This window comes from Aedes albopictus, chromosome 3, assembly GCF_035046485.1.
Source record: "Aedes albopictus strain Foshan chromosome 3, AalbF5, whole genome shotgun sequence".
In the NCBI taxonomy this organism is placed as follows: domain Eukaryota; kingdom Metazoa; phylum Arthropoda; class Insecta; order Diptera; family Culicidae; genus Aedes; species Aedes albopictus.
Genome location: NC_085138.1, coordinates 261,966,953 through 261,979,228, shown reverse-complemented (window position 1 = coordinate 261,979,228; position 12,276 = coordinate 261,966,953). Strand labels below are relative to the sequence as shown.

The following is a 12,276-nucleotide window of genomic DNA, read 5'->3' as shown; positions in this document are numbered from 1 at the left end:
CAATATAGGGACCCTTTTGAACGCATTACACTGGTTCACAAAATAAAATAAAAATCATAATCTCCAATCAACGACCGGAATTGTTCATGCATTACCGAGTGCTAATTTCGGAATCGTTCTCAAAAAATTTTAATTTATGTACAGTACACTGAAGACTCCATTTAGGTAGAATCTATTTGGGTCCCTCCATTTAGGTAAGATTACCTTATAGAATTTGATTGTGTTCAGAGCAGTTTGAGTACTCAAGATTACAGATAAAGTTGGTTTACGGGAAAAAAAGCATAATTAGGAGTTGAGGGACGCTTACGGAGTGTTTAAGGGTTAAAAGTTTAAGAGTATCCGAGAGCTCCCTGGAGTTTTGGCCATCTGATCTACAAGTGTAATTAGTGATCTGTTGGAGCATTATAAATGAAATATATGCTTACACATGTAGCTATGTGCTATCAAGTGGTGAGTAAATTGTCAGTTTGAGGATCTCCAAGAACTTCCTTGAGTATAGGTCATCAGATCTACTAACGTATTTGGTTGTCTCTGAAACCGCCCTGAAGACCATTGAGATGCCTTAAAACGCTTTGAATCGCCTCTAGAACCCCCATGAAATCTTCATGAAATTTAACTGAGAGCCTCTGAACACCCCTGAAACCACTCTGTAACCTCCTAAAACGCCCTTAAACGCTTTAAAACGCCTTCAAAACCCCAATGAAACCCCATGAGCCTCTGAGGCCTCCTTAACACTCATGAAACGCTTTGAAACGCCTTGAAACGCTTTGAAACGCCTCTGAAGCCACTATGAACCTGCGAGAAACTCCCGAAATGAATCAGCCTAGGGTTAAACATCTCGTTAATATAGACAAAAGAAAAACCTGCGAGAAATTCACCTGCGAGCCTCTGAAGCCCCCTAAAACTCTCCTAAAACCTCTTGGGACGCCCTGCAACGTTTGGAAAACCCTTGAAACGCTTTGAAACGCCTCTACAAAACCTCCATAAAATTCACCTGAGAGCCTCTGAAGGCCCCTAAAATCCCTGTGAATTCTCTTGAAACGCCCTGAAACGCTCTGAAACCTATATTCCTGTAAAATCTCCTGTAAAATCTCTCCCTGAGAGCTTCTGAAGCCCCCAAAACCTCTGTGAAACCTCCTGAAACGCCCTGAAACGCTTTGAAATGTCTCTGAAACCCCCATGAAACCTCCGTGAAACCTGCTGGGACGCGCTGAAACGCATTAAAACGCTTTGAAACTCCTCTTAAACCCCTATAAAACCTGCCTGAAATCCACCTGAGAGCCTCTGAAGCCTCCTGAAACCCCTGTGAAACTTCCTGAAATGCATTGAAATGCCTTGAAACGCTTTGAAACGCCTCTGAAACCCCTTTAGAACCTCCGTTAAATTCGTCTGGGAGCCTCTGAAGCCCCCTAAAACCCTTGTGAAACCTCCTGAAACTCCGAAATTCACCTGCGAGCCTCTGAAGCTCCCTACAACCCCTGTGAAACCTCCTGAACCGCATTGAAACGCCTTGAAACACTCTGAAACGCCTCATGAAACCCCCGTGAAATTCATCTACGAGCCTCTGAAGCCCCCTCAAATTCATCGGAAACCTTCTGCAATGCTTTGAAATGCTCTGAAACGCATTGAAACGCTTTGAAACGCATCTGAAACCCCCATGAAACCTCCATGAAAATCACCTGCGAGCCTCTGAAGCCCCCCTTAAATCTCCTGAAACGCCCTGAAACGCATTAAAATGCCATGAAACGCCTTGAAACGCCTGTAAAAAGCTTATCAAACCTTCGTCAAATTCATTTGCGACCCTCTGAAGGAATCCTTAAACCTTTTGAAACCTCCTGAAAGGCCATGAAACGCTCTGAAACGTATTCAAACAACTTGAAACGCCTCTGAAACCCCCATGAAACCTCCGCGAAACTCACCTTAGAGCTTCTAAAGCCCCACAAATCCTCTCTAAAACCTCCTGAAACGCCTTGAAATGCCCTGAAACACCTTGAAACGCTTTGGAACACCTCTGAAACTCCCGTTAAGTTCACCTGAGAGCATATGAAGCCTCCTAAAAGCCCTCTGAAACCTACTGAATCGCCTGGAAACGCCTCTGCCACCCCCAAAGCGAACTCCCTTGAAATCCCTCTGACTACCACCCCTTTAAATCTGGAAGCCTTGACCCCCTCACCTTAGCATCTGCAACCGCTTGCCCTTCTCAAATTACTTTGCAACGTAGAAATCCATTTAGGTAATCAACTGAATCTATTTAGGCAGTTCCGACTCGTTACCTAAATAGAGGTTCGGGTGTATAACAGTTTATGAGTTATAACTGACAATCGAATTCTCCCCTGTTGCACTTCTTACTTACACATATTCCTGAGTTTCATCTTGTGTGATTGCCCGCCATCGCCTTCACCCTTAGGCAAGTTTTTGTCGGCTTCAATTATTTCCTTATTGAGGCTGCGCAATCGATCCACCTTCACTTTCGCCCCCGAATTTCCTTCGCTTTTGGCTGTTAATGAACTTGAAAATGGCTTTTCCAGTCTTATCAAAGTTTAAATACAGCTATTTAATCTTGTCTGACGTATCGGTTTCAATTTAGGACCTTCTTCAGGGTCTCAATTATTGCCGATTTTTCGTCCAGTGTTGTTTTATCGAACAATGATTGTCGAAACCGTGTCCAATAAGTTCTCATACAAAATACAAACTTAGAAAACATCATTTTATTTCGCATATGTGATTCATATTTTCAAAGTGAATTTATGTATTGAAAGGCCACATAATACTGATTAAATAAAGCATACGGTTCAGAATAACTTTAGTTTCTATTTGTTTTTATTAGCCTAGCAGAATACTTCCGTTTTCTGAAATCCGTTTTCTCCGGCACGCATGAGAAATGTTCGAAAAGTTTTACATTCTACGGTAGCGAAATAGAGTCCATAAGGATAAATTTTGAGTTTGTATCTCAAGTTATGTACCAAATGGATATACTAAGGCTCAAACAATACAATCTTAGTGATGATATGGTGAGAAATTTGCAAGTAAGCTAAACTTGGGCTGATTTTCATGAAAATAACCGTTTTATCAAAGATAAACATTATAAAACCTAAATTTTGGTCAAAATTTAACACAATAGGCATACAAGTATGTTTTAAAAGTGAGAATGATGTGAAACAACCAGATAAGATGCACTCATGCTTCGTTAACACAACAAATCTCATTAAAACAGGTAAATGGACTTTTTTGTTTAATTTACGTTTTATTTTGTACAAAGTAAAACGGCTTCGTACTTTACCAATAAAGGATCTTATATTGTTTTCTCTTCTGGTCATAGTTGCTACTAGCAGTGGAGAGGACAGGAACCTAATTTGTTTCAACTTAAAACCATTACGCGTTAAAATACGACGGGATACCAATGAAATGGCGTGCGTGCCAGCTGAAATGGACTTACGACACATAAGCGATCAGCAGAGAAGGATAAAGGACAATTAGTTCCAAAACATATGCTGTATTTGGTGTGTGTTAGTTGGCCTTTCAATAAATAAATTTACTTTGAAAATCCTAATTACAGATGTGGAAGGAATTGAATTTGATTTTGTATGAGAACTTATTGGACACGGTGTAAACGAATAATCAGCAATAATTGAGTCCCTGAGGAAGGTCTCAAATGTGACCAAAACATCGGATAAGATAAAAAAAAGCCGTATTGAAATTTTGTGATGACTGGAAAGTGAATCCAAAAGTTTGATGACATCGACGATAGAGCTCCATGTTTTAGATCCAATTGTAAGGCCACCATGCACGAATTATAATCCGCAGGTATCTATTGATGAAGACCAGCCGTTGAGTGTTCTCCGCTGATACACACCAAGTTTCACTGACGTACAGCAGCACACGTTTAAGGTGAAAATTCGTATTTTGGTGCGTCGACTAATCTGATTGTTTTTCCATACATTTCTTGAACTCGCAAAGGCAGCCCTCGTCTTCTCGATCCGTGGCGCTGTCCATAAACTACGTAGACTCTATTTTGGCAATCTCAGACCCCCCCCTCCCCCCTCGTAGACTTTCGTCCATACAAAATTTTCGAAATTTGTAAGTGTAGAATCCGTACAGTCGTCGCACCGAAACGTCCTCTGCCACCAAGTCCAGACTTCTTTCCACACGCACTTTCGTACACGACTTGTCGCTTGCTCGCTCGTCTCTCGACTGCCGGATGCTTGCTCGGTCGCTTGCTTCACACATCACATTCAGCCTCATTACAGTGTTCCCGTATATACCAGGTTCGGTGCTGATACGCTTATGACATACACGCTCAAATAAGATAAATCAATTTATACACTACTGAAATATTTCATCACAACTCTACATCCTTCTCCTTGTCCGAACAAAATAGACTGACAGAAAAAAAAACTATTACTATATATACACTGAACCAGATTTAGGTTTATTTCACGCATATCGGCTTTTCCGTGCGATTATCCCAATTTTGGCTTATCCGCGTTTAAGCTCTAAGTGGGTAAAAAAAAATTTCAAGCGGTTTACCTATTTTTAAATTCTATTGACGTATTCTTTTTTTTTGGGTGATCTGTTTTTTCCGTGTAGTTACTCATTTTCCAAATTTGATCAAAAATGTGTATTTCGAATTTTGAGTGCAACAATATTTGGGATCAAAATATTGTGCTGCATGGGTTACTTACTTGAAATTAAACAACGGTTTGCAAATTATCCGCAGCTGTCAAACCCGTCTTCATCTTTTCATCTTTGTCGACCGACAATCCTGTGTTGTTGCCATTAACTTTCTGCTGTTACCTGAGACGTGGACACATTTTTTCCAACCGAGGAGGAATAGGAAAATTAATTTGGAGAAAAAAAAGGAACGTTGCGATTCAACCGAGATTTGGCTTTACAGGAGCGGCTCTGTGTTCTGGCGATCGTGATAAATAACATGCCCAAGTTGGCACACAAAGGAAGCAAAATACGGTTATGTAAATACATCCATGACAGGACCGATTATCACGAATTGACGATTTGGAGTTCCTGCATTCATCTAGTCCTTCATCACAGGTGGCCTTCTTTGTCCCCGTGTAAAGGATTTATGCATGAATCAAGTTAAGAATAGTGCGTAAGTATTGCAGCCGCATCCAAATAGTAATTCGTTAAGAGAAATAAGAAAAAAAACACAGTTCCTCGGATTCGTGACTATAATAATTGAAAACATGTGAAATCTTGAGTAAAGGAAGAAAAATTCATTTTAATTCTGATCGATCGCATAACTTAAAACGCTGCACATCAAAATGATTACGAGTTGAATCGAGCTGGCATTTTGATCACTCTAGCCGGGCGCTTAGATGAAGATGCTTCTAGTTGCACTTCAGTATTCCGCTTCGCTTTAGCCGTCTTTGTTGCATTGGTCTCCACCGGTTTTGAAACCTCCGGCTCCAATCTCTCCGGCATCGGCGCCGCCGAAGGTTCTTCCGTCGTCTCCGGCCATTTCTTCAGATGTGTTACACATCTGCGGTAGCGCACACCCTCTGCACTCTCAACAACCACCGAACTGCCAGTCCGCTCTACGACTGTGAAACGTTCCAATTGGAATTTGGGTTCCACCTTGCCGGTATCATAGTTCTTGAGCATGACTGAATCTCCTATCTCAATATCCGATGGTTTCGCATGACGTTCTTCGTCCGCAGCTAGTTTGCCTTTTAGCTTCTTCATCGCGTCGGCGTCCCGTACTCCCTCATCACGACGAGATCCGGGTTCTGTTAACAAGGACGGGAGCAAATCCTTCACCGGACGGCCTGTAAGTAACTCCAACGGTGCTTTTTCGGTGACTGAGTGTGGAGTAGTGTTGTACATATACACATATTCTTTAACAGCAGCCCGCCAATCTGCACCTGTTGCTTTAGCAATACGCAATGCCCTCAAAATTCCTCGATTTTGGCGTTCTACCAAACCGTTCATCTGCGGCCAATAAGGGATGGTGTGAATAAGCTTGATGTTCTTTTTCGTACAGTAGCCTGTAAATTCCTCACTCGTGAAAGGCGGCCCATTATCGCTACGGATCGCTTCAGGGTAGGTTTGTTCGATGAATACAGCCTCGAGCGCGTCGATTGTTTTTGATGCTGTTGTCCCTTTCATTTCGATAACTTTGAGAAATCTGCTGAAGTAGTCAACAATCACCAGGAATGTTGCACACTCTTTGGCCGAGAAAAAATCGATTCCGAGTTGCTGCCATGCTCGTTCCGGCATTTCCGTCCGAATCATTGGCTCAGGTGGATTTTGTCTGCTGACTGCTGCGCATCCATGACATTGCTGGATTTTGCTAGTGACATCATTATCCATACAAGGCCACCAAACTCTTTCCCTGAGATTTCGACGCATAGAAACCACGCCTGGATGACCCCGGTGAGCGATTTCCAGTGCTCTTGCTCTTAACTTGAGTGGTAGGATAATTCTTTCATCTCGGATCACTATCCCTTCAACGGTTCCTAGTTCTCTTTTAAACGCCTGATAACGATACAAGTCAACTGGCCATTCCCCAGTTTCCAATGCTTTGATGACAGCCGTGAGAGTTTCGTCTTTTTCAGTTTCACGCTTGATTTCGGCCAAGGAAATCGCCGTCGGGCCTTCCCCTACGGCAAACAAGAAATGGTCCGTACTGTCATCGAATGCAGGATCTTCTTGTGTGATGAGACGTGATAGGACATCTGAGATATTAGCGGTCCCAGGAAGATATTTCATTTCGAAATCATAGGGTTGCAAACGTAGGGCCCAGCTTTCAGCCCTTGAGCAAGCACGGCGCCCTGTTTGGTGTTTCCCGCCAAAAATGTACTCTAGGGTTTTGTGATCCGTGAATATCGTGAAGTGCAATCCAAACAAGTAGAAGTAAAATTTCTCGACGGCCCATACAACGGCAAGAGCCTCGCGCTGGGTTTGCGGGTAATTTCTCTCAGCAGCAGTTAGCCCTTTTGAAGCGAAGCTAATAATTCGTGCTAGTCCCATTGTGTCTCTTTGGACCAGGACTGCTCCAAGTCCGACCGGAGAAGCGTCGACATAGAGCTCGGTTGCATCTTCGGGATCAAAGAAACCCAGCCTTCGCACACTGTTGGACAATTCATCCCGTAGGTCGTTGAAAGCCTTCTCTTGCTCCTCTCCAAACGATACCACCTCGCCTCGAATGAATTGCCGCAAGGGTTCGGTCCTTGTCGATAAACGAGGAAAGAAGTGGCCGACAAAGTTGATCAGCCCTAGAAAGCTGCGGGTTTCCTCCTTTGTTTCCGGCTTGCGGAAGTTCGTGATGGCTAGAATCTTTTCATCTGAGGGGCTGATACCTTTCGCGCTTACTTTGAAACCCAGTATTTCAAGTTCTTCTACTCGGAAAGCACATTTGCTTTGGTTGAGCAAAGCATTGTTACTGTCCAAGACTGACAGAACTTTTTGCAATCGTTCGTCGTGCTCTTCTAGAGTCCTTCCGGATACTACAACATCGTCGATGTACACAATAACTCCATCTATCCCAGTCAGCATCTCGGTCATCACTCGCTGGAAGATTTCTGGTGCACATGTTATACCAAACATCAACCTTGAACGGAAAATGAGAAATTTAACAACAGATCAATTTAACAAATCGTACCGTATGTAGAAACCTCTTAAATCGCATCAATCCTCTTCCTGTCATAAACGTGGTCACTCCCCTTGACTCAGGATGCAGTTCTATATGGTGAAACGCGGAAGTTATGTCCAGCCTTGAGAAAAACTTCGATCCTCTCAACTTATTCAGAAATGTATCAATAACTGGGAGCGGATAGTGCTCACGTTGAATAGCCTCGTTTGGATATTTCATGTTGATGCATAGGCGGACATCATTCTTGCCTTTTGGGACAACCACCATTGGAGAAATCCATTCCGGTGGTCCATCTACTCTTTCTATGACATCTGTCCGCAACATTTCTAGTATTTTCTCGTCGACCTTTTTTTCCATTGCCGCTGGGACCCTCAAGTACGAGATACGCCTCGGCGTTACACTCTCGTCAATAGAAAGTTTTATTTGCACGTTCGGAAACTTTGGGAACGGCTTAACGTCGGCCTCCATCGCGGTTTCAACATGGTCGACATCTAACCCAACTTTCAGTACACGAAGGTCTTCGGAGGTCCTCTTACTCAACAATGACTTGGTCGCTCCTTTGATCACAAAAAACTCAGCGTAACTGTGTGGCTTTGATGGATTTACCGAAATGTTGGCTTCGAAGGTAGTTAATACACACAGGGAGTCGCTGCTGGCATATGCTGTGAAGTTACGCTCACTTTTCCGCTTAATGTTGTACACCTTTGCTTCAGCTTCAACAAGGCTCTTCCAAACCTCCTCAGTAACCGCATTGATTGCTGATCCTGAATCTATCAGGAACTGAACCGGAAGTTTATCCACCTTGCATATGATAAGCCCTTCCTTGAGTTCTGAACAGATTTTGTTCACCTGTCAAGCAATAAAATAAAATAATCGTCATATTTACTTTTGCATTTGCATTAACATTTATTTTGCCTTTTTTTTCAGGCCACTTCTTTAATAAATTGAGGACTCGGAAAGCAAAAATGATAAACGTATAAAACAGTATTGAGACTTATTCTACCTTTGCAATGTCTTCTGGCTTTGGACGACGTGGCATTTCCTCCTCCCAATCATCCGGGCCCGGTACCGCATTCGTCTCCAGTGCTGGCGGCTTCCAAGCAGATCTACGTGGTCCTGTGTGAACTTTTCGACACTTTCGTGAAAAATGTCCAGTAGTGCCGCACTGGTGGCAGCGTGATCCGAGCGCCGGGCATCGAGGATAACTACCGCCGTGTTTCCATGAACCACATCGATCACATTCACTGCTTCTACGATTTACTACCTCCTGTTTGATGAACTTTGTGCCATTGCGATCCGTTGGACGGCGAAGCCTGTCCTGCACTTTGTTGAACCTGGAACTGTCTTGATTGCGATTGAAGGTTGCTGATCGGCGAGGCCACTCTTGCTTCACCACAGCGACTGCTTCCTGTCGGAATGGTTTCGTTTTCTCCCTCTGCTGCACTAAAATTTCACGGTTGATCGCGTAGCTTGTCAAATCGTCCAAATCCATTACACTCTCCAGACCTTTATCTCGGACACGCTCATCTCGAGCTCCCATTGTGATTTGGTGTAGAATTTCCATCTCCTCGCGTTCTCCGAATTCACAACGGGCCGCTTGTGTACGCAAGCGAAGTACAAATTTGTTGAAGGATTCGTCTCCTTCTTGTTTCAATGATCGGAAAACTTCGAGTTCAATGCGATCATTTCTCTTTCCAATGAAAAACTTTTCCAATCGCTTGATCGCATTGTCATATTCGGGATACTCTGGCGGCATCAACGGTACTCGCACTGGTTCTGGAACGATTTCCTCCGGAACGGGTTTCAAATTATGGAAGATGCGTTGCAAACCTCTGCCGCCGTAACATAACATTGTCACCAACTTCTCATGCTGTGATTGAACTTTCTTCATCTCAATCATGAGCTCGAATGATCTGTGCCACTCTTCCCATTCCCTTCGTAGGTCCTGAGCATCCACCGCATCATTGAATGGCGCAATCGACCAACGTCCAGCTTCGTCATTCATCTGAAATGTTCATGTAGAATAAAACAATTGGTTAAATAAGATTTTCGATTCGATTTTTTTCGTCATTTGGATCTTGATTTGGACCAAAAAATAACATTTTGTCATCTTGTTTCGATCCACATCATTTCTATCACTATACGGTTTACTTAGTTTTGGTCCACTTCGATTTTTATTTGATCCACTTCATATTTCTTTCGTTGTTTGCATCGTGTTATAAGTTTGATAGGATCCACATCGATTAGTTCCACTTCTAGCATTTTGTTTCGGCCCACTTCGTTTCAATCCACTTCTGTTTGCATCGATCCACTTCTTAATCAGACCCGCCATTTTGTTTTTTTTCCAACTCACATGCATTTACCACTCCGACACATCGAATCCCAAGACGTTCTTCCGCCATTTTGAAAAATATTGCCTTCGCTTCGGGTAGCCATTTCTAAACTCCAAAATTTGTTTTGTTTCCATTTTCGTATCGCACTACATATCACCATTTTGACAATATCACAAAATTAAAAGAATCTCACCTTTTTTTCCGTACCGGCTGTGCCAATTTGTAGAATCCGTACAGTCGTCGCACCGAAACGTCCTCTGCCACCAAGTCCAGACTTCTTTCCACACGCACTTTCGTACACGACTTGTCGCTTGCTCGCTCGTCTCTCGACTGCCGGATGCTTGCTCGGTCGCTTGCTTCACACATCACATTCAGCCTCATTACAGTGTTCCCGTATATACCAGGTTCGGTGCTGATACGCTTATGACATACACGCTCAAATAAGATAAATCAATTTATACACTACTGAAATATTTCATCACAACTCTACAGTAAGGACCGTAGACTTTAGCCAGACCTCCCCCCCCCCCGTCCTCCCTCAGAGTTTATGGACAGCCCCCGTGCACCTTCATATGGAGAAGTGATTTTCTTCCATCCTTGGCTCTGCTAGATTTTTGCGATTTTATTTTTCTCTTCTCTCTGCGGGGCTCCGACGACGGGACGCCAAGCAGTCAGTAGTGTGCGGTAGTTCGGCAGCAGCAAAGTTTCGCGCGCTCGCTTTGCTAGATTTTTGCGATTTTATTTTTCTCTGCGGGGCTCCGACGACGGGACGCCAAGCAGTCAGTAGTGTGCGGTAGTTCGGCAGCAGCAAAGTTTCGCGCGCTCGTGTGATGGGATTTCGTCCGGGTGCCGGTGTCGCGCGCTTTTGCTTCGGTGGTTCGATTCTTTTTCTATATATGTAGTTTTCTATTCGGTAGTGAGCGTTTCGACGGCGGCGGGCCCAGCGTGCATCAGTGTGATGGGATTTCGTCCGGGTGACGGTGTCGCGCGCTTTTGCTTCGGTCGTTCGATTTTTCTTTTTCCCTATTCGGAAATGAGCATTTCGTTGTGTCGCGTCTTTTGTAGCAACACTGAACGATCACCTGACGTGGGTGATCAGTTGTTTGCTTCTCATATGAAGTGAACAATAGTGCGTCAGCTTGCATGTTCGGTCGTGTCATTTACAGTTAAATATTGGCGACTTGCTTCCGCGGTTCGATTCGAAATATTAAGTGACCACCTGATGTGGGTGATCGATTGTTTGCTTTCCGAGTGAAGCGAATAATAGCGTGTTAGATTGCATATTTTGTCGCGTCGTTTGCAGTAAATATTAAGCGACCACCTGATGCGGGTGGTCGATTGTTTGCTTTCCGCGTAAAGCTAACAATAGCGCGGCAACCAGCATGACACGAAGGTCATATTACTTATCAAAGTGAATCCAGACCCAACGATACCTTTCCTACTAACAAACACTCCTTCCTGCAGCCTTTGGTGGAGTCGCAGCGGTAAACGCGGGCCTTCACTTAACAAAGGTTGTTACTAATATTCCTTCCCTCTTCCAACCTGACTGCAAGGACGTGGCCGGCGCCGTTATTGTACCGTTAAAGAGAGTCTCTGAAGCGTGCACAGTGAGAATATTGACCACTCCCAGTCAATTATTCAGTTGATTCATTGTGCAACTGTCATTGGTTCGGGTCAATCACGGAATAGCAACCATAGATGTGTGCAGTCAGTCTAAGCTAAGCTAAGCTAAGCTAAGCTAAGCCCCCGTGCACCTTCATATGTCGATCTTGGTGCCACCATTTGACTACCAATATGTTGAAAGCTTTCAACATTCTTCACTACTTGCCCAGCTACCGTAAAGCTGGAAGGGTTGTCCGTGTTCACATTCAACGATTTAGTCTTGTTAACGTTCGTTGATGGTGAGACCTACCGCCGAGTAGCGATCGGCCAGATCATCGAGCTTACTCCGCATTCTTCATTACACCAACAACAAAGCTAGCCATGAAATTGTTTGACACTTCTCAGGATATTTTGACAGATCACACACATGCACGAAAAAGATGGTTCAAATTTTCCACTTTATCGATCTTGTTGCCGTCCTTTTCATGCTCATGTAACGTCTGTCAAAATGACCTGAGAATTGTCAGTCATTTTGAGGTTAGGTTCGTTGGTGTAATGAAGAATATCAGAGCGCCGTTGAGCTAAGAGAGCAACGTCATCAGCCAGTTCGAAGTCATTTAGGTGCTCCATGGTGATGGGCTGCCACAGCAACGCACGATTTGGTTCACGATCAATCGCACCTCGTCGATTACGATGAGGAATGGTAGTGGTGATAGGATACATCCATAGACA

At 43.8% G+C, this 12,276-nt stretch overlaps 1 protein-coding gene across 1 annotated transcript; it reads right to left on the bottom strand.

Moving 5' to 3' along the window:
- Positions 1–5,191: 5,191 nt before the first annotated feature.
- LOC115267362 (uncharacterized) lies at positions 5,192–10,323 on the bottom strand. Its single transcript, XM_062855223.1, has 4 exons — positions 10,150–10,323; positions 8,613–9,614; positions 7,632–8,458; positions 5,192–7,567 (listed from the first exon to the last, which is right to left on the bottom strand). The coding sequence occupies exons 1-4, from the start codon at positions 10,321–10,323 to the stop codon at positions 5,284–5,286; spliced, it is 4,287 nt and encodes a 1,428-aa protein (XP_062711207.1). The 3' UTR covers positions 5,192–5,283.
- Positions 10,324–12,276: the final 1,953 nt, after the last annotated feature.